This window comes from Aptenodytes patagonicus, chromosome 12 (assembly GCF_965638725.1).
Source record: "Aptenodytes patagonicus chromosome 12, bAptPat1.pri.cur, whole genome shotgun sequence".
Lineage (NCBI taxonomy): Eukaryota > Metazoa > Chordata > Aves > Sphenisciformes > Spheniscidae > Aptenodytes > Aptenodytes patagonicus.
Window position 1 is genome coordinate 9,062,417 of NC_134960.1, and position 23,385 is coordinate 9,085,801.

The window sequence follows — 23,385 nt, forward strand, 5'->3', positions numbered from 1 at the left end:
TTTACTTTTTCCCCAGCCAGTATTTGAATGATAGAAATTTTAAAGGAAGCTTTTAAGAGTGATAAATAATTATTTTGCCAATGTACTTGTCTCAGTGTGTTCAGATCTGGAAGAAGAGTGGTATAATTTTAAAGCACAGAAGCAGTTCTGTAATGGACGTATTCTTCTGTATTATTTGCTCTGCAGGTCTACCTGCCTCAAAGCTAAAAATGCGCACTGAAAAACAATAAACCATGTATTTGGATTAAACAATGACACGTGCCCACAATGGGGCATACCTGCCTCATAGCCATAAATACATATTTATGGACAATATAACATACTAATTTGGATTAAAAGGCAACATTCACCCATGAGGAAAGGCAATGCAGATGGCAAGATAATTGCAACTTTGTAGGATGCTCAAACTGTGTGGTAGAAATCTAGCTTTCAGTAAAGGCTCAGATAGATATCATGAAAGAAGGCTGCTATTTTTTGAGGAAAGAGACAGACTAATTCCTTTTCTTTCTTTGTCAGAATTTACAGAGCAATAAAAGGATATTGAATTAGTTCCTGATGATTTGGTCTAGCAAAATGCTTAAGGATTTCAGCACACTCACTGAAACCATCACAGGGTGGAAATGAAGTTTGTCTCACCGTGCTGCCATCACCTAGCAGTCCCTGTGGACTCCCACCACCTCTTTGGCCGTTACTCCTCCCAGCATTTAGCTATTCCCTTCATGACTGGTTCTCTTCAAAGAGAGGAATCTTCTTTTTTGCACATTAGGATACGAATGAGCCTGTAAGAGCTCCTGGCAGCTCATGGAGATGTTGGTCTCCTGCCTCTGGAGCAGTTCAGCTGCCACTGTGGCTTTGGGTAGAAAAAACTCACACTATCCAAGGTCGACTTCTGAAGCACGGTGCTTCCTCTAACTGCATCATCATAGCTTACTGCTTCTTGGTTGATTTTTGGCAGCAGATGTTGTTTAAAAGCCATAATAATTTAAAAAAAGCCAAGGTTGCTCGTGATGGCACAGCCAAGAAAAGAAAGCTTCTTGCAGCTGTGCCTGGCCATCTCATATTCTCCCTGTAGGGTTTGTTAAGCGTTGGCTGTGGCACCGCTCCAGATACCTTGTCGTAGGTTCTGCGCCAGTGTGCTTTTGCTATAAATGTCTCTCTCAGTTTGGTCAGTTTGAGTCTTGCTTGCCCAACAGCTATCAACAGAGAGGAGAGCTGGCAGTCAGCGGGACAAACAGTAAAAGTAAACAGAAGTGGCCAAGGAAGTTGCAAAAGGCATCATTTTGGCAGAAGCACCCTCACCTGATGCACAGATATTGTTGCCATCACCATCCAAAGCAGATTTGGGTCCACAAACGGCAGTAGGCTGTGAGCATTCAGTGGGATTTATAGAATTGGTATGCTCTCCTCTTAATAATTTTCATTTTTAAACAATAAAATCCAGTGAGCCTACTTCAGACTGAACTTTGGTTGCCCCAGCACTTTGGGGGCAGTTAGTGGCTCTGTGATATTTCCAGTGTGCTGAGAAGGTGGAAATTTAAGTAAATTTTACAGCAACTATGAAAACATTTCCCTCTAGCTTCATAGTAAAATTGGCCAGAAGTCTCTCCACTTCGAATTTTGAAGGAAATTTTGTAGGCTGGCTGAAGGGGTACTTCCAATAACACCAGAATTAAATCTTGCTTTGTCTGTTCCCTGTTGTTTGTCTAACGAGCTGGTGTTATGTGCCGCACACTGAGAGCACAACAGGGAACTGAAATATCCCGCCAGCTGCAACATCAGAGTATCCCAAAGAAGAGCAAGAGAGGAAGCTCTGAAGTAAACAAACTTTTTGAAATAACTCCACAAGTTGCATGTCAAAGCAAAATCTCGTGGAGGCTGCCTATGGCATTTTGAAAAGGATTTCATTAAATGTTGCTAACTTGTCATAAGCTCTCTTAAATGGAAGGGTAATGGCTCATAACATTTGTAAGCTTTTTAATTTCATGCAATATGAGCAGTGTAATCAACACCTATTAAAGTCAATCAGCTGTGCCAAGTGGGCTACCTACCTCGGCTTTTGTCTATATTTTCATCATGGGTACACCTCTGAACTAACTCTGGGAACAACGTGTTTGTACTTTGTTATCGTAACATCAGTGGAGATTTTGTGTCCAGAAAACCCGATATGGTCATTGCAGAAGTATCTGAACCCATAAGCTGAATAAGCACTTTCTAAGTCAGTGGTTTTCACCTTCTAGGGAGGGAGCTTGGGCCATGGAGTTGATGCGGACTAGTTAACAGCTCTGGAGCTAAACATGAAGGAGATAGAGAATTTCCCAAACGATCTCCCCATGTGTTTGACTTTTTCCCTTTGACAGGTGAAATTTCTCTGCTTGACCTGGTTGTGTAAGGAGAGGGGAGCTGTTCAGATCATGTGTTTGTTTTGCTGTTCTGATCCAATTCCCATCTCCTCTTCGTTTTAAACATTTGCAGCTGGACTCTGCGGTCATAAAAACAAGTGATGTGCATCTCAGCTCCAAGTGAGCCACTGCGTTAAGGCTGGGTGCTCTGTGGTCTCTAAGCTTTTGCATTGCATTTTTGCCATGATCCCAGAAATTGCTTGCGTTTCAGCTGTGAAGGGGAGGACAGTGGGGCTGAGTTTTGTGGTGGGGCTGTATTTCCATGGAAATGTTGCAAATCAGCTAACATCGTGTTTTCAACTGAGTCACAAACCTTGAGACAGGGGTGCAGGCACTAGAAGCTAAAAGAATAGAATAAACATTTTATTTCATTTATTCCCCCAAAAGGAAAAAGAAAAGACATGGAATTATTGATTTTAAAGTTGAAAGAAAAAATGGCTGAGCTGAATGGATTTGGCAAGCAGTTTCTTGCCTTCCTTGGACACGCACCACTCTTCTAGTGTCTGTTATTTCAGCTTCAGTTTGACATCTTGAATTTGCATGCTACCTCTATGAATTAACTGGGAAGCTGCTGTGAAGCTCATTTTTCCTAATTAGCCATTTATTATGGCCTCTCAGTATTCCTACAGGCTTCTAAACCTTCAGGAGCTGTACATTGACCTTATTTTTCTATGTTTAATCTTACATTAAAAAAAAAAAAGCACAGGGGGTTTACTGGGGGATTCATGAGTGCGGGACACATCAGTCACACCTGCTGATAATGGGATTTCTGTTGCTGACTTGTATCGCCGGACAGGCATTACTGTTAAAAGAGAAGCTCTGCTGGTAGTTGACTACAGCTGACCTGAACCAGCCCATGGGATTGAACGCATTCATAGAGTAGCCTTGAATTCTCAGTCCAAAACTGGATCCAAATTTCATCTTAACAAGCTGTAGCCTCAGAAAGAAGTAAGCCTTACAAAGCACCTGAAACTGCTCAGGGAAAAGCATGTGCGATCGTGTGCTGCTGCATTTCTTTCTCTCAAGGGCAAAGGCCTTGAGTTTAAGGATTTACTATGTCTAGACATCGCTGCTGACAATCAGGATTCTGGCTGTTTGGAAAGGCTGAAATATAAAAAAACCTTCTTAATACTAAAAATGAAAAAGGAATAAAACTTTATATGGTATGGATGGAGAGAAGATGGAGACAAATAGACAAAGGAAACACTAAAAGACAAATAGCAAGATCCAATTATAAAGAAAAAGAATGTTTTTCTGATATTTCCAAGAAGCCTCAAGAGCAGAGCTTCGTGTCTTCTTACCACAGGACAGCAAACACTTCTGCAACTCTTCTGATGATCTACACTATTTCAGCAGCAAAGTTACGTATTTTGTAAGGCAAGCGTTACTTGACAAGGCAAGCTGTGCTGTCATTAGGAGGTGCAGGCACACACAACTGGTTTTACAGACAGTTCAGCTTGTGTGTTCTTTGATTTGCAACAGGAAAGGAAAGCCAGACCTTCCAGGTTTCATTTACCTGTTGCTATGCCAGTAATAAGAGTTCCTCTGATTGTTCTGTTTCTAAATGACAAATGTTGGATTTGGAGAAAGAAGAACGCAGGGTAAAACAAAAACAACTCTAAATTTGCTCCTGTTCTTTTAAGGCAAATTGGTTGAGGCTCTTGGGAAAACCGAGTTGCTTCTTTTGAAAGAAAAAGTAAGATTTCTTTGGCTGTTAACATTTCTCTGACTGGAACATCTCTATTTTTGATCTCTGTTTATCTGAGGCCGTGCCTGGCCGTCTACTCCCATGTACACCAGCATCTTTCAGGAAGGGACAGTCCCACGCCAGCGTTAGCGGCACAGTGTTGGAGTGCAGGACACTACTGTACGTGTGTGATAAAAATGGCTGTAAATCTAGTCACAGAGATAGGCTTTCTGACTTTTCAGTGAATCATCGATCTAGGCTTCAGTCCAACAAGATATTTAATTGTGTGCATAATTTACAGACATAAGTAATTTCATTGACATCAGTAAGGCTACTGGCATGCATAAAGTCAGGCGTACGTTGTGTTCTTTGCTGGATTGTGCCCTGTAATTTCTACATATACTGCATGTGTGTGGCAGAGCAAAGCCACAGGCAGGAGTCCATCCTGCTGGTCTCTGTGCAAACATGGAGACAGACACAACCCTTTCCTCCACAAGGTTTTACGTTGTCAATGGGTAGACAGAGAGCAGGACTGGAGATAGCGATGAGAGTGAGCAAAGCGGCTTGCTCATTCGCTCCTACAGCAGCTGAGGATTGGTGTGAGGAGTCCATGTGCATGCTCATTTTAGTAGATCACATGCCCCAAGTATAAAGGAGTATGGTGATAGAGCTGGCAGATATTTTCAAATAAAAGCTGATATGGTAAAAAATTGCCCTTCTTGAGGGGTGAAGGAAAGCAGTTTCCATGATGCCCATTTTTTTGTTGTGTTTCTTTTTTCATTTTTTACTGCAGGCTTTCAGTATAAAATGTCACATGTCCATTGATTTCCTCTTGATTTGCTGTGATTCTGAGTCAAATGAACTTTTTAGGTTTGCTTCCAGTCTGGCCTTAAAAGGTGGGATAATTTTCTGAGGCAGGTTGTACAAAGTACTAACAGGGAGTCTGCTCCTCATTTCTCTCTGAAAGGGAATAATCTATGGAACAGAAAGAAAATTCAAGGTGTTTCAGCTCACGGTATTTCTTCCTTGTTCATCCATCAGGGCACGATCCTTGTTTGCCATCCTTCCATGGAATAGCAGGAGATTCCTCACTTTCAAACCTTACATTTTCCCTGAGCAGGAGCGGAGGAAAAGCATCCGTGGCTTTTGTCTTCTCACGGATGAGGTTCCCCAGATAGCGTCAACTGTACGGTGCTGCTGTCATCCAACTTCCCCCAGAAACATCCCTTCTAAGGATAGAGAGATGTCTTCCTTTGGAAAGTCCTTCATTATGGTCTACAAGGGAAGGTTTTATTTAAAGTTTATTTCAAATGCAGCAGTGCTAAAATTTGATTTGTAAATCACTGTCTGCTTATGAAAATGGTGAGTAAATGCATGCCAAGACTTGCACGTTATCTTAGTCAGTGCAGGATACTTTGTTGGATTCTTAATATGTAGTCTAAAACTATGCAATGAAATTGCTTTTGTGACCTAGGCTTTTTCCTTTCTCTTTCTTTCCAGCTACAGCTTGATATTCTGCTTCTAGTTCTTTTTCTCCTTGAGCAAAACAGTATACCATTCCATTGTCTCTCTCTTGATTTAGACAAGCGGTGGATTTGTCATGGGGCATTTAATAAATAAAAGTGGTTAACATCTGAGTTCTGCTTCTCTGCTAAGAAGCCAGCAGCAGCTGCAAAAGATTGCCCACAGCACCATGAATGGGTGGCTACTGATTTGGAGAGAAGCGTGCTGTTCACCGAATCATCCGTATCACTCTTCACAGTGCCTGGAAAGTCTTCTTTTCCAAGTTCTAATGCAAGCTGAGCCTTCCTCTTGGATGCAATCTGACAGGACTGCAGCCTAAGGCAGCAAAGCTGAAGATGTGGTTTTTCCAATGAGAAGCTTTGTAAGACATCAATATTTAACAGCAGAGAAATAAATAAAATTACAGACAGTTGGGTTGATTGAGGGGAAAAGAGAGGTCATTTGTCTGACAGAACAAGCATATCTCTCCAGCAAGGCTTTCAGTTCTTTAGCCAAAAGCTGTTGTCTTTCTTTTGATTAGGTTGATCTGGAAGAGTGCAAACAACTCATTGTTTTTCTTAAAATCATTATTTTTTGAGGTATATTTTGCAGGTTAGAAGTACAAAGTGGACATAGCTGTTCAACACCTTAGAGCAGTTGGTATTTCCCTTTAAGCAGATTCACTGTTGTGTTGTACACACAGGTGAAGCCACACAGTGAATGGCCAAATAATCCATAATCCAAATGCACACTAATTGCCATAAAAGGTCAAGAGTAAGTGATCAACCTGAACTGATTTAGTGACTTGGTTTCCAAAGAGCCGTGGCTGGAAGACAGTGGGCTGATGAGATGAACCTGAACACGTTTCCTCTGATGCTTCCTGTGGCTGTGTGTTCAGAGCCTGTGTCCTCCAGGTTTTTGCAGAACATACTTCATTGTTTAAATGAAGTAAAGGCCAGACAGGGCAATGCCACCTATGTTGTCAGTGCTGCTGGCTTGAGAAGCACCTTTTATTGCATGTCTACTGTTGGTTCAAGCCAAAATATTTTACCTGTATTCTGCTACCTCTTGAAATCCCCCAGCTACTACAAACTGACTTTTGCTATGTTTCCTTAAGATCCCAATTGTTATTTATAAATGATGAACCTTGATGTTGGTACACAGCTGGGAGTGCAGCAGGCTTTTTGTTTCTCTCTGCAACATTCTCTATTATGCAGCATTCTGGCAAGCATAGCTTAGCTGAAGTAGAAGAAACAGGAACACACAGGCAGGACCCTTCCCGCGCCCTTTCCTGGTAGGAGCCACTGGTTGGGTGTCTTCACTGATCAGTTTTGTTCCTCCAGAATTTTGAAAGAACTTCAGGAATAAAGACATTGGGAGGCAAATGCCTTCTGTTTAAAAGTGAAGACAACCGGACAGGCTGAGCCACCCTGCCGATTGCCCAAAGAGTAATTCAGGGTCCTTGGCTTTTATATGCCTCCCTGTGCTCTGTTTTACCTTCACACATCCTAATCTCTTTGGCTGCTTTTGCCATTACTCACCATTTCCCCAAACAACATTCCTGTCTTCTTCCAGGCATGGAAAAAGCATCTGCTGCTCTTTCTGTGAGCCTGACATCTCTTGAAATACCACTCCCCAGTTCCCCAGTGGTGTTGGTTAGGGATGTATTTTTGCTCATCAGCCCTGTACCATGGCAATACCCTGTGTTCCTCTCCTCTCTTCCCCCTGAAGCAGATACTCAAGAGTGTCTGTTGAATGGCAGCTGCAAGATACAGTCAAATCCCAACACAGAGCACCCTACTCCTGCTCATGCAAATTGTCCCACTGATCAGACCTTTGCTGTCGTGCTATCTCTGTAGGTACATGTGTTTGGTGTAGCAACATCCAGCATGATTTAGCATCTTTTCCTTCAGATAAATCGCATTTCATGTCACATGCTTAGCTGCATCTGTCATTTTACCTTTGCAAGTGTACTGCTGACTTGGCTGTTAGATGTTCAGCCTCTCTGAGACAGATGGAGGTTTGCAGTTCTTCCTCTCCAAGACCATTCCTGTCTGACACTAACTCACACATGGACCATTGTGGCACCGTAGGTCAGAGTTTGGCCCCTGTGTTTATTCCTGTGGGGAAGCCTCTGTCTAGTCATGTAGACCGCCAGAGCATTCTTCTTAAAGCCAAGTATTGATCATTTCAGCAGAAGAAACAAAGTGGCTAGGTAAAAGCAATTCAAAAACAGTCTGTGCAAATGTTTCTGTGACCCCATAACCCTGTATCATAATTAAAGCAGATCAAATTACTTTGGTATCAGAGCTACAGTCATGGGCCCAGCCTTTCTTTTCTGTCCTTCCCATTTTCCCAGATATGCCCATACAGAGTTAACTGAGTATATTTCTACAATCAATATTCCCACAACAAGGCCAAAATATGGTTTTCATCAATCATTTTATAGCTGCTTCAAACCTGTCACACCAGTGTATGTGCTTACAGCAGCTCGGGGGAAAAAAAATGCAGACAAACCACAAATAAAAGCAAAAATTTGAATAGAAAACCTGAATTTTCTATCACCAGGAACGGTCAGATGATCTTTCTTTGTGTCTTGTACAGTGGCAAGTGCTCAGTCTCCAGTGAATAAATAATTGCAGATCCAGGAAATGAGTTTATTACTCCCGTGAAGCTATTGAAAAGGAGAGCATACCGAGCCCTTCAAACCTGTTTCCTGATGCACAGACCCGCATTTGCCGATGGAGCACAGCAAACCTGAAGGACGGGTCTCGTAAAGAAGGGCCTTATAATTGCAATAGAAGCTCAGAAACAGAAACACTTTGATTGCAGGAACATGTCCAGGCTGAACCTTGTCATTTCACAGGCCAGATGCATTGGAGAGAACTCCACTGGGTAATCACAGAAGTGAGGATGGCCTTCTGCGTCCTGCCTTCCAGCCGTAACCGTGCTGTAATATAGTTGCTTTTGCAGTGTAATTGCTTTCTCTGCAGGGCTTCTTCCTATTGATTCTGCTTGTGTGGATTTAAATTGTTTGCGGGTTGGAACTAGACTCAAGTTGGTCTGCATCTCCCCTTTTCTGTGCTAGGCAGCTCACGTAACAGTCCTATCTAAGAGACTTTAACGATGTCTAGAAAGCATCACTCCCTGGCCTGCGCGTGTGTATTTGATTTGAGGAAAGAGGCTGGATCAGATAAGTTCAGAACATCAATAAATACGTGTATTTTGTTTGGTGACACTTGTTCAGTTTGAATCTTTTTCCCAGGAAGCAGCTTGTGTTGTGTCATTTTTTCAGCGTGCTGTGTAAATGCTCTGCATCTGCAACTGTCGAGGATGGTGCCATCCCATAGCAATGCCATCTGCTCGTTCACAAAGTGCTTTTTGCGTAGATAAAAAATGTGAGGTGTTACTCATAATTAGGCAAATCACATGCTGTGATCTGTGATTGATTTGATTTCTGTTGCTGGCTACCTCGCATATGTCTATGTGTCCATAAGTATTGTCTACATATCAGCATATGGATGCAGATGAATCAGAGACTCATGAATTCTTTTTCCCAATCCAGACAGATGGAAATGTTTTCCCTTCTTCTTATTAGCAGCAGCTGAATTTCAGTAACACCAGGGGCCTCCGCTAGGATCTTGCCTGTGTTTCGTGGTGTACATGCATACGTAAGTTGGCATGGCCATTTATAATCTAATACAAGAAGTAAGCGATCCATGACATGCAGCAAAGGAAAGTTATAATTTCAAAACAATGTTCAGGGATAGCCACGTTATTAGCCTTCTTAGAGAAAAATATCTGGATACATACTTGGCGTTACGCAGTGCAGTAACAAAATGCCTAAAAGGGGCTGTGAGTGTTGCAGAACCCAAGTGTCACTGCTGAATCAGACTTCTGGAAAATATTACTGTGCCTTTCTTAGTATTAACCATAAGTACTCTTTCATGTGTATTCACCTCGCTAACTGAGCGAGATCCTAATTGTCTCTGGTTGTACTGTGGTCCAAGTAACGCTGATAGGAAGAGAAAGTAACTCAGAAATTACTAGTCCTATATAATTTTAATATTATCCTCAGATGCCTTTTATAGATAGTGAGGTATGATTTACCAGCAGTTTTAAAAGATGTTTAAGGCAGGCAGTAGGCGTACCAGAAAGGCCATAAAAACGAAAACACATGAACAGAGGTCTGCACACTTGTCTGGACTAAAAGTTACAAGCAGTGGAGTAGCTATGTAGTTGGATGATTTAGAATATTTTAAACCTCAGCAGAGCTCTCTTCCTTTCTCTCCCTCTCTCCTGTGGCACTGTGCCTATCTACAGTGTGTTCACTTCAGCAGGAGATCTGTCACCACTGGAGTCTGACCATAACTAGGGTAGCCCGAGGCAGAAAATAGGCTATAACTTAGCACAAATCCATAGTCCCGCTGCTACAACACCTCCTATAGACAAGGATCAGATCGGTGCGAGCTGCCACTGAGCAGCTACTGCGGTTAGGTATTTCTGCAGAAGAATTCAAGTAAATTGGAATGGTTAGTGAATACTTGGTTGATTTTTACTGGAAGTGGTGATCAATGTGCTGAGAACCTAGGACTGCTGTTCTGTTACAGTTTCTCGGGTCCTGCTTAGTTTGTACGAGGGAGAGCCATTCCCCAGTGATGCAAAGTTCATCATCAGCGCACATTTGATCGACTCTGGTATAACATCTTTGGGTGAACTCAGCAGTGAAGTGCTTGAAGCATTTTCAGAATTATTTGGTCATTTTACAAGTTGTGCTGTTCTCTTCATTTCAGATGTTGTCTAAGGGTGTCTTGCCAGAGGACTCTGGTGCTGAGCACGCTTAATACATTGGATTTTTTCTGAAGCCAGTAATGCTCAGTTCAGTCCTGCCAATACAAAAAGTTTTGTGAATGTGCAGCAGCCTTCAGACATTACAAATCCAGATTTCCCACCCCCATGGATACTGAATAGAACTCCAACATGCACGGTTGCATTTTATTTTTATGTGTATGTCTATCGGTTTCATCATGTCATCTGTGGTTTTCCTCATAAGTCAATGGAGTAAAAAAGAAAAAAGAATGGCAAAGAAGTCGAGGCAGATGTAATGTCTTGGAGGTTTTTTCAGTGTTGTTTTTAATGTCAGCAGACATAATTTAATTTAATTTTCAGAAGAATCTCAGCTGCAAAGCAGCTGATGAGGCATCTTGAAGAAGCAGCTACTCTCTCGAAGCACTGTGTTCATGAGATTATTACAGGTATTCTTCTAAAGAGAGAAACCCCTAGATTGCCAGAAATAAATCACTTTGAAGCATACAAACCCCCTTGGGTAGCCATCCAAAAGCAGAACCCAGTCATTTAGATCTCACATCACAGACCTGCCTTCTTTGCACTTTAAAAAAAAAAGTCTCAGAGATGTAATTGCTTTAAAGTAGTTGTGGGAAGCTTACCTTTTGTTTCTATTGTTACTAAAATGAACTTCAAGGAATGCCATAAAAGACGGGGGTTTGTGGTATTGGACATAAAACTCCAACATGTGCACTATCTATGCCATAAAAATGTGTTGAGTGGGACCAGAGTATTTTTTGAGCTTCATGGTACTGTAAAACACATCTTTCTGCAAACGTGACTGTACCTTGTTTGCATAGAAGGGACCTGAATTTTTTTGTTTTAAGCATTTGAATACTTAATAAAATGTCAAAAGTTGGAACCCAGCACATTGAGTAACCTCATGACATAACTACGTTTATGTCTTTGAGTGCCAGTTGCAGGTCAGGGATGTATCAGCTCCGTTACTGATCCAGGTTACATGACCTGGACGCGTTACACTTATGAAAAGTTTGTTTCCTGGAAGAAGAGGATGCAGACTACATTTTGTTATCTCTGCGCTGGACCTGTTGCCTCCTTCCTAAAAGTAATCATCTTTAGACACAAATATAGCACATACTGGGGTATTTTGTAGCATTTGTTTTAATCTGTTTGTTACCAATTCCATTCACGGTCTCCTTTCATTCTGCTATGAAAAGCTTACGCTGTCAAATCAGAAGTTTTACTAAAAAAGGGATTTAGTTACATGAACATTATATTCAACCGTTTGAAGGACAAAGTCAAGATCAAAAGAGACTCAGTGATTAAACAACAAAAAGTACATTCAAATCATATTAAGGGATGTTTTCAATCTAGCACCTAGGGTTTTAGCCACATGACTTAAATTTGTGTGCCAGAAGGCTTCTGGGCAAAATCCTGTTCTTGCTGTGGGGAGCTAGATCAGAAACAGGAGGAAGAGCTGTTGGGTTTACTTTTCAAATAGAAACGGTAACGGTTGGCTTGCAAGTCTGGCCTGAAGTCTAGATTTTCTGTTGACATAGATGAAGGCCAGGCTGCCATTCCAAGCAGGATCTTAGGGACAGGGTTCACTACATACTCCCATGTTTGTCTTCTTCACGGCTAAAGATAGATGCTGTCCAGTGTTTTGTCTGTTTTTCAGGAGGTGCACGACGTTTGTACAATGTTCTGGTGAGGTTTGCTGTGATTCATGGTGGTGCCAGTTGCTTGATCTCTGCAGCATCTGTTACCAATCCTGAAGTTTTTTTACCCGATTGTTTCCTCCCAACTCTCTGTTTTATGGGGGCAGCTCTGAGCTTTTCCAGCGTCAGACACGCCACAAAGGAGTTTCTGTTCCCAAGGCAGGAGTGGGGGAAAGAAATGCACGCTCGGGGTCAGGCCTGGTGTTCTTGACTGTGTGCTCACAGCATGTTCTGGAGATCTTCGTGGTTAGGACACTCTGCGTTTAGTGTCATGCAGTGAGGGTATTACTGGTGCTTCCCTTTGAAGGATGAGCAAGTCATACGAGAACATGCAAAACTGGGTCAGCAATACTAATTTAAGCACATCTGTGTCAACCGACAAAAAATGACAGAGTAATGGTTAAAAAGTCAGCTTTCCCGGTAGGTCTCAGGTCATGCCTGACAACTGCAAAAATGAGCTCGCACGCGGTGCTGTGTCTCGGGCAGCATGTGCTGCTGGGTCTGGTTACATTAGGAGATACGGCAGAGGTGATGTGTTTGTGAGTTTTCGTTAGCAAAGTTTGCCATTCTTGGTGAAGGACGTCTTGTGCCCTGAAATGATTGCTTTGTGTCTCAGTTAACAGGCAATGAATACTTGTCACTCTGACACAGACAAAGCTGTGAAACGTTGCCTCGTGCAGCTGTGAGTTGTCCCTACCAATGGAAAATGCAATGCAGGAGAGTAGGTATCATTGCTGTTACTACTATTATCACATTTAGCTGCTAGTATAGTAGGACTGATTGGACTTCAGGAAATGAATATATTTATTATAACCCACATGAATACTTCCCCTCTATCAGCAGCTCCTTAAAACAGCACTCAAGGGTGCAGGCAAGTGAATGTGCTGCTTGTGGCTGTAGGCCAGGTGAAGGAGAGCTTTTGCTCTCATGGTGGGCTGGCTACTTGCTTTACAGCAAATGATCTTTTGCCCTCTGACAGTCCAGCTGTGTATAGAGCAGTGTTTGCTTTCTGTAATGTCAGTGAGAGGTACAGTTGAGCAGGAAAATGGTGCTCTGAGTGGCTTTTCCATAGACTGCTCCTTGCCAACCTGGATTATGCTTTAATATTTTAATTTTTCCCATTCCTTTGTCAAGCCTGCAGGAAATTCACCATTTCCATTATTTCCACAAGCCTCACTTGCACTCACTTTGTGAAGTCTTTGAATCCACAGGATCAAATCAAAGCTACTCCTTTTGACCATCCAAATTACAAACACACTGACTGTGATGCATTATTTTAAAATTGCCTGTTAAAATATAAAAGGATTTCCAAATATTTTTAATAATTCCCTAAAACAGTCTAAGGACATCTGTTAAAGTATTGAATTTCCTTAAAGACAGCACTGGTTGGGATTGCTTCAGCTGCAAATTAAGGTTGTCAGTCAAAGTGCTTTTTCTGTTTTAGTATCCCATCTAGGAGTTTTTAGCATCTCTTCCAAAGTGAGCCAAAGAAAGACAGCTAGGGACCTGTTAGGGCTTGTTTTGCCATGTATTTAACCTAGCAAACAATCAGTCGATACCTTTTGCAAAGTCTTCTATATTTTACTGGATACCTCACTGCTTAGTGAGGAAACAAGCTATACTGTTTTGATGTATTTTTGTACTTTTCACATTCTTTATTCTGCAGCATGTGTCCAACGTTTTAATATATTGAGTAGCTGTGGCAACTTCTTTTGTGTGTCTACAAACATTTACATTATCGTTAAGTCATTGAGTCTGCTAATGAGAGGCTGGAGTAAGAGGCAGAATGATGTATTTATTATGTAGTATTTCCTGCAGACGTGAATAATAGATTCATGGTGGGCTGGAAGTAGTTAACCAGCCCAAAGAGTCCTTAAAAGATCCCAGCCTCACCTGCCCCCAGAAATGGAGCTGCAGCCCAGAGCGTGGTGGGATCCTCCATCGGTGTCCTGCAAGGAAAACGCTTGAAATAAATCAGAAGCAAACAGGAAAACATGCAGAAGGGAAAAAAAATGCATCCTACTCCCATCGATGTCTCTACCTCAGTTTCTCCAGCCAAATGATCAAAGGAACCACTGGAAAGAAACAATAACATAAAATAGTGTCGGAAAGGAGGTGACCACTGATTTAATTTGCAAAGTTGCGTAGGAAGTTAAATCGAAGGCTGTAGTTCAGTGCAGTGCGATGGGATGGCTAAGATGGACGTGAACTGGGACTCTGCTACCACAACACAGTTAATAGAGGGTTGTTGTAAAGAGGTTAAAGTGGTAACAGCCGAGTCTGGGCATAAAGAGCAAGTCAGTGGCAGCACGTGGGCTGGGAGCAGCATCTACTCTTGCGAAGAGAGGTGCAGGGAAACCTTGTTGTCCTGTTTGTGATGAGAGGAAGAAGAACAAATGGCAGAGAACGAGATTTCTCAGTACATCAGATAGCACGCAGGCAGTGAAATATGTAGGGTTATTGTGTGATTGTTGATATGAGATGTATTTTATCTCAAATGTGCTTTTCTGAAGAATTGGGTAGAACCTTTTGGAGAGAAACAGGTAGACAAAGAGAAAAAGATTATTTTCTCTACTTTTCTGAACCCGGAAGAATACTTAATCCAGTTTTCTGTTCACTTCAGTTTTCTTTGCATCAAGTCCGAGAGTAAAATATATTTATTTCTTTAATGTTATTTATCTGGAAAGATTCAGAACTAGATTGTTGCATATTATACTTCAGAAATGTGGTGTGTCTCATACTTACAGTGTTATAATTAGAGTCAGACGTGCTTATTTATTGCATGCTGATAGTCTAACTCCAGGTCTATCAAGTGTTATGACAGTTTGTGAGAATACTATTTCACTATGTAATTATTTTTATTGTGGTGACGATGGCACGTTGATCTAGATTTCCATTTGCTCCTGTGCATCAGAATACTTAATTTTGTGTCATAACGTGAAAGTGTAAGAGAAGTGAAGGGTTTCGCCTTTTCAGTTACAATTTCTAGCTGTTTTAAGGATTCTTTAATGCTTTAATTATTTTTGTTCTGTGTGATTGAAGGAAGCTGGCATCATCACCAAGCTTGCAACAGAGGAAACATTTTTTAAATGTTCAGTGTGTAAAAGATGTCAGTGTTCTTACCTTTGTAAACAGAAGATGATGGACAGAAAATCTGCAGAATTTTCAGCAAAAGGGAGTAATTTTTTCAGCTCTTTTTCATTTCTTAATGGAAGAAGAATTATGGAAATGAGAGCGGGCATTGCATTAAGTGCTTGAAATGTTCCTTCCCTGCAGACCAATAGAAACATAACTCTTCCATTAGGGAAATTTAGATTTTTGAAGGCTGCATGAATCTGAGCTCTGAATCAGTGAATGAGATGACTATGCTGGGGTAAGCGTTTCAAGATCTGATTATGTATTTTAAGTCTTTCGTAGGTGGATACCAGCTCTTAGCTTGTCTTGTAAGACTTCTTTGGAGCAACTTTTTCTGTGACTCTTTTTATGTTAACCGCTTGGCTTATCTTATAGTACTTCCGTAGTGCAATCTCCTGTTATGCAGATCAGTAACAGAGTTTCAAAGCCATGGGGATTGAATGATTTTTCCTACCTGAATTTGGACTAGAAGGTTTCCTGGCCTTTTCCAAACACTCTAGCTACTTGCATAACTCCATAAACAAAAGTCAAATAGTGAAAGTCAAAAATGTGACCTTTCTGTGCTTGATATGGCATGTTTATAGTGGTTATAGTCTCACCTATGACTATAGATTATGCAGATTGTAGCTATCTTTCTTTAAAAATATCCTTCATCTGTAAGTGTGAAATGAAAATGTAGCAGTAAACTGCTATCGCTGGGGGTGTTCAAATTAGGTCCCTGATCAGGGCTGCAGAGAATTAATACCACAGCAAGTGGGTATTCAAGTGAAGCCATCTTTTTTTCTGTGCTATTAACCATAAAATAGTAATCAACATTAATTTCTAGGTTCTAGAAGAACACAAATAAAAATGAATAAAAACCAACAAAATCATTACCAGTCATTACCACTGCTCCTTACTTCTAACTTATTAATTGTATTTCAGTTTCAGATACTATATTACTTAAGCTGTCAAACACATCACAGAGCTATATAAGGATGATTTGTCCTCATTAAGTGTATGAGGACACAAAGACACCAAGAGCTTCTGAAACTTGTCCAAGGTCTGGAAATGATTAAGTGGAATTCTTTCTTTTTATTATTTTTATTTAGTTGTAAATAGTCTGAATGTAGCCATAATGGTCTAATTATAATTGATCAAACAAATCTCATTTCCCCCTTTTTTGCTGAAGGGCTGATCCCGTGAGTTCATGCAGCACAAATATTTAAGGTACCAAATGTAATTATTGTGAATATTTGTTCCCATGTGGGGCTGGTTTTGTTTTAGTTTTCTGAGGTTTGTTTTCTGCAAACACTGCTGGGAATCGTTTACCCATCACTACAAGTGTTCCTTGAAGCTCCAGCCCATCACAGGACTCCCATGAGTGCATTCCTGTGCTCCTGTTATGTTTTATATGCAGACAACCTAGTCCTTCTGCCATGATCCAGAAAAATGGCATCAATGCAAATATTAGTTATGTTCCTTATAAATTCAAGAGGCAAGGAGAACATGCCTGACCTACACGATCCTCCATCCCCATCCTGATTATTCATTCCTAATGGAAAGATTTTGAAGCACTGGAAAGAGACTTTGATATAGGAAGCACATGGACATAAAATTTGGAACTCCTTGCTGATTTTCTTGCTGTTTTATGCCCTCTACCAATCCTATGGCTTAGTCAGTTGATTAATTTAATCAGCTGCCTGCTTTAGACATTATGAAGAGATACTGGCAGTGAATTTCCACCTCACACATTAGTAGATTTTTGGCTGATTTAAGTTGGGGTCACCCTGCGCTAGTGCCTTAGTTGCCTAATAGCCCCTGAGAAACCAGCTGTGTGGGCTGGGGCTGCCTGTAGAAAACACGAGTTCCCGGGTGTCTTGGATGCGTTTGCACACAGAAGGAGCCAGATGGTTTTCTCTGTGGGTTTTCTTTGGCTTCGCTCTGCGGGAGAAATACCTGAGATGGATGCTGCCAGGTAGCTGTGTGGCTCCTGTGTGTTAACAGCTGCTCTAACTCTTCTCTCAGAGGTATATTTAAAGCATAAAAATGAAAAATGGGCAGAAATCTGTGTGGTCAGGCGGGGAGTGGGGAGGAATTCATGTCTTGTGTATCTCCAGACCCAATGGGATGGGTCTGGTCCCAAGCTGGCATCTCAGACTGGAATATGGTGGTGGTACATGCCGGGTGCCAGATGGTTCATAAGTGCTTTGAGATCAAAGGCACTTTCTACATGTTAATAAGGTTTTCTCGTTCCCAGCCCTTGGGCACAGCTCACTCACGTGGCCATGCGGCACACAGACACAGTCACCCATTGGAGTCATCTGAAGCTGTGTGCAATATTGCAGATTTGACTCTGAAATGCACTGCTGCAGTCAGCCACCCTCCCAAAACACCATGACCTTCAGGAAGCTTAGGTCAGGTCCCCTATCACCTGCACATTTTAAAATAGCAGGTTGGTTGGCTTATACTGGCAATAAAGCTAACCATCCCTAAAACAAGGCTAGTCTCTGGGACATTATCTGGGCCAGAGGTGTGGACTATGGTTTTATCCTGGAAATAAAAACTAATGCAGGGTAGCCTGCACCTCAACCACACGCCCAACCTCGGGGCCATTAACAGCAGCCCAACAGCGTTAGGCAAAGCTCTGGGTGTCTCAAGCAGGCTGGTCATGGGCAGCCGTCCCCGTCTCACGTGCTTGCTCTCGTGGTCTCGTTCCAGGGCAATCCACTGTACTTCCAGTCTGCCAGAAATGTGACGGTGAACATCCTCAATGAGAAGACTAAAGTTCTTACTCGTCTTGTAACAGGTAAGGAGGGGGAAAGGCTGCGTGGCAGAATTAAAGAGGGATGAAAGCGGGTGTGTTGTGGGATGCTGTGTTGGCTTTAGCACACAGGAGGAGAGCCCAGGTGTCTTGTGAAGTACTTCGCTCCACTTTGTAGAAACAAAGCTAGAGACATGAAAGCCGTGCTGGAGAGGCAGCTGGCTGGTGCTTTCTGATCATGAAGCAGACCATCGTTTTCATTTGAAAGCCAATCCAGAGACGGAAAGGTTACTTGTACGACTTCAGGGTCAAGAAGAACATATGCAGGGTGACATTTCTGTTGTAACAGGCACAGGCTTTTCCTGAGACACTTCTAACTGGCCTGAGAGCTTGGGAACTCTGCTGATGAGCTGTGGCTGGGTTGGGACGCTTTGCAGTTTAGAGCTCTCTGTGCCCTTCTGCTGATGAAGAACGCTCTCGTGCTCCCAAGCATGAGTGTGTTTGATGGGGAAATGAGTGTTTCATAAATCCCCAGTGCACGGCAGCCTTTGAATGAATGCATGTGTAATTTGGATTGAAAGAGCCTAATGCATTATATATTCTAATATATAATATATATGATATAGGATAGATATTTATTTATTGAGATTTATCTAGGGACTGGGAGAAGCATTGCTGTGGCAGAGCCAGTAATCCATAAACATGTTTCTACGTGAGACTGGGTTGTTTGGTTTGCTTATATAACATCTTGGCCTCTAGTCACAGTATTAAATAATTAAATATGCAGCTTCAGTAAGCGATGATTTAAGCAGCACACAGGAAAATTGTCTGGAGGGAGGAAATAAATTCAACCCCAAGCTCCCTGATTCTCACATTCAGAATGAGTGTGTTTAGTTCGTTGGTTCTCCATATATTTTCAAGAGGGTATTTGGTTCACTTAAGCACCTTCATTTCACGAGAGCTTGGGAGGACACGGTCAGTGATGTCTCCCGGCATGATCTTCTGGTTATTGAGCTCGTTTCTGCATTCGGCAGCAGCTTTGATTTCAGAGCGGAGCAAAGACATGGTCCCATGTAGTGCGTGCTGCAGTGATGAGTAGGGAGGCAGTTAATTAGCAAGATACAAATCAAACTTAAAGCTTGAAAGTACTGGATTTACTCAGAATGGCTGCAAGATTTTTAAGTGTTTCCAGGGATCTCGGCATAGCCTCGCTTTTCTGTAGTACGAATCATGCACGTGATTCTTTGTGTGCCCTGATGCCAATACAGATGACCTGTGCAGGGAAACGCTGCGTATAGATTAAGCTTGAACCTGCCTATAAGAAAATAACTGGCTTTCAGGTCTTATTTCTCTTGTCTTTTGAGAAATGGGACTAGTCAGGAAGATGGCCAGAAGTAATGCGAAGTCCGATCACCTGCCTTGTGCAGTAGCATATTCCAGAGAGGCTGTGGCTTGGACTGGGTTGCACAGGGCTGTTAGATGCTGATTTGTCCGAAGTTTAGCCTAGGTCGGGTAATAGAGGGGTCTGCTCTTTGTAGTCTTTGAGCCACAGACCTGCACAGAATTGCTATTCAGGCAGCTGATGTTTATCAGGCTGTTTATCCACAACAAAACGCATTGCCAGAGGCTTTCCAGCACTGCGGTGCGCAGCAGGCTGCAGGAGAAGCAGCAGAATTGAAATAAGAGCTACGAAGGAAAGTTTTACTCGCTAATAACTTTCTGAAACGTGGGAGACTCTGCCGTTTGTCTTGGCCTGCGCATGGTTGAAATGGTCTAAAAGAAAACATTTGCTCCTGTGGTGGTGTTTGTCTTTTTTTTTTCAGATTGGACTGTGCATGGCACTGATACCATTGTAATCCAGGTATCATTAACAGGCAGAAAACCAGGAATCTTTTACACTGCAGCATCAGTCCAAGCAAAATGTACTGAGGAACTCTTGATGCCTCTTACAGCTACACCAATGCTCTGAAAGCATGGCTGGGTATATTCATTGCTATTTCACATATGGCTCTGTCTTTTTGTAAAAGTTTCCCAGCTATGCCAAGTTTAATGGTGATTTTATGACATACATAAGCATTAACAAAAACATAAGTAGAAATAGTTGAGGGGTTGTTATTTGGGTAGAAAACAGTGCCCTTTTCTAACAAGAGGTCACCCTCTGAAAAGCACAGACCTCCCTGTTTGATGTGTCAGATGCAGGCTGTATCTGCAGAGCTCTTAGGATAATCTCAGCAGATGGGCTTATTAAATGTATGAAGCTACTATGTGATTTTCTCACACTTTTCACTAAAAGGTTGTGCTAAATCTCTTCTTCCCTCTAGGTCCCCAAGCAGTGGAAGCACACAGCCAAAAATTTGAGGTGAAAACCCTCTCCGGAAAATTGCTGTTTTCTGCAGATGACAACGAAGTGGTGGTTGGAGCAGAGAGATTGAGAGTCTTAGGTAAAAGATTATTCACTAAATCACTGTTTTAATAAACGCCTCTTCAAATTTTAGAATAGTTTTGCCTAACTACCCCTCATGCTTGGGGAAGGCTTATTTTGGAGATAAAGCCTTTTGCTGTCTTTATTGCTTTGAATCTTCCCCAAGCAGATAATGGCCAGGAGTTTCTATCTGAGGGGTTTCTTAACTTGCACAATGTGTTATTTCCCCTGCAGAAAAAAACTCCCCTGGAAGTGGTTTGTCTGGCTCAGTGAAGCAGCTTTAAAACCAGCTTTGGAAACTGAACAACTATCTCTTGGGTCTGGGATGAAGGACAGTGAGGGATCGCTGTAAGGATGCTTCTATGGCTGCAGTCACTGTGCGTAGGGAAACCTCAGGCTTCATATTTTTGATCGCACCACTTTCACCAGCTCCTCCTTCATTCTAAAGCGAACACCACGGAGGAGACCTGCAGTGAAAAAGTCAGCGCGAATTAGGATCTCATACTAATTCTCTGAATAGTTTGGTGTCCGTTATATTAGTTATCTTTCCTTAGCCACGTACGAGAGCACATTGTGCATCTCTGCGCCATCTTCAGCTATGCTGTGGGTGGGTTAAGCGCCCCGTGCACGGGAGCAGAGCCCAGCCTTACCAGTGCCACCCCTTCCCCGTCTGCCTTGCGAGACAGAGGGGGCAGCTTGAGCTCTCCTTTCGTCTGTGCAGGATCTGCCTCCCCAGCTGTCCTGCCTGCTAGGCTTTACAGCGGTAGTTCCTAATAAAAACTGGGGATACACTTTGTTTGGGGGGTGGGGGTTGTTTATTGTTTGGGGTGTTTTTTTGTTTTTAAATTAGAGAAAAGAAACAGTTATGGTAATTGTAAAATTTTAAAATGTAGATAGTTACATGAAATTACCTCTTAGGAACTTGAATTCTCCAGCTCTCCAGTTCAATCCATGCTCTTTGGTTAGTCTAAGATTTGCTCATGAATGTTTTCATGTGGGACCGGACTGGGTAGCTCAGTATTGCTAGCAGTTAGTCACACAGCAGTGCCACTGGTCTCTGTAGATGCAGCGATACCTGTTTTCTAATGGCTTGATTTGGATGCATCTGTCCGCTCCAAATTGTTCCTGACTTCTCTAGTGAGCTCCTAAAAACAGAGAGATCAACGAAGGAGCTTAGAATGATATATAGTATTTTTATTATTATTTCTACATATTACATAGCATATTATCAATATATTATGTATAATTGAAAGGAGCTTAAAATGAGCGCCTCAGAGTCTAACCATCATGAATGGGACTTTGTATCCAACCCTTAACGTTTTTTGTTACCTGATGTCGTGCTATTCTAGATGGTTCCTGTTTGTAGACAGGCCAGGTGTAGCTCTCTGCAGGTCACTGGTGGTACATACTGGACTAGTTCAGTCACCAGCTACACAAAGTTAGGTGAGTTTTATAGGATAAATGTTAAACTTCACAAAATTAACAGTATCTTTTTTAGCTTAGAACTTTGAAAAGGACCATTCACAATTCTTGCAGTGTTACAGAGCTGGGGAACATTCGTCACAATCCATGTTCTACCACAAATCTCCCTTCCCAGTGCACCCTTCAGAGCTGATTAATTGTACAGTCTTTGTGCAGGCTAGATATAGTCAGGAAGCAACAGGTTTTAAGTGTTTTCTTAGAGACCTTAAAATGAGAGAGATTTATATCATTGGTTCTTCAAAAAAAATAACAGAAACTTTTCCTTACAAATTGCAAATGCTTCTTTTCAGATTACATACTTACAAAAATATTGGGTTTTATTTACGTTGTACTTTGGAGAAACCAGCAATTATTTTTGATAGTTATTTTGAGTTTCTGCCTTGTTTTAGTCTCCAGAATAAACAGCATCAAAAATATTGCAAACCACTCTAGTGCACTTTCATTTTTATCTGCAACTGAGTGTTTCTTGGGGTTTATTTGGCTTATGCAGATCTGTTGGAAAAGAAAAGGTAGAGTGATACCACTGGTGATGTTACATGGCGAGTATTTCAATGACCTTGAGCTGAAATGCTTTCAGAGTTCATGCTTGGCTTTGTTTTTCTCCAGCTTTGCTTCCCCAATCTAATTTTACCTCCAAAAGTGTTTGCCATGGCTGTTTGCCATGCTGGGAAGTGTTACACCATATGTTCGTATTTCTTCCAGTGTTTTTGTCTGCACTTGAGGCTAGTCCAACTTATAGTACACAGACAAATTCCTTTGATCATTTTTGTGGTGTTTGGGATCTCAGGTGCTGTCGGTATGTGTCTGCCGACACCTATCTACGCTATGTAAATAATCTCAACTTGTTATTGCTGAACATGTACTTGTTATAGAAGGAAGTGTATGTCTGGCATGAAAGTCATCTCACAGAGGTTAGAGCAGCAGTTATTGGGCTTGTGGCTAGCTTTTAATCTTGTTAATGATAATTACTTTTTTTCTTTGTACGCTCTTCAAAGTTGATTCTGAAAGTTTGTTCTACAAAGTAATGCTGAAGCCTTGTCATGAGAAAAGAGGCACTTTCCTTTTTTGAGATGGACTCTGTTCTAGGTAGCTAAAGGATTTTTCAACGTTAGCAAGGCATTAAAAAGGGAGGAATACATAGAATTATGGATTAAAAAAATACAAATAGGACATGTGCTGCATTTGATGGTGCTTCAAAAAATTGCACAGCATGGGTAGTGCAGCTTACCAAATGAAAGTGCTTTTTATTTTAATTGTATTTTGAGGGGTTATTTCTGATTTTTCACCATTAAAGGACACAGAGTTGGTCCCCTCTGCTTTTCATGCATGATGTCATTTAGAGTACTTCAATGATTTTATTTCATTTAGTGAATCCAGTCAAACGTGTCATCATAGGAGAGATTGGAGGATAACAGGAACTTCTGTTTGAGGACAAGGGCAGCTCTCTGGGCCCTTTGGCCATGGTCAGCTCTGATAACATCTACACAACC

General features: G+C 41.7%; 1 protein-coding gene across 7 annotated transcripts in view; it reads left to right on the forward strand.

The window, feature by feature from the left end:
* Window positions 1-23,385, forward strand: part of SGCD (sarcoglycan delta) — a 358,768-nt gene that overhangs the window by 280,221 nt on the left and 55,162 nt on the right. For all 7 annotated transcript variants that reach the window (XM_076350312.1, XM_076350308.1, XM_076350309.1 and 4 more), the window contains 2 exons: window positions 17,949-18,036; window positions 20,313-20,432. In XM_076350312.1, coding sequence (XP_076206427.1) covers window positions 17,949-18,036; window positions 20,313-20,432 — 208 coding nt within the window. The remainder of the gene's footprint in view (window positions 1-17,948; window positions 18,037-20,312; window positions 20,433-23,385) is intronic.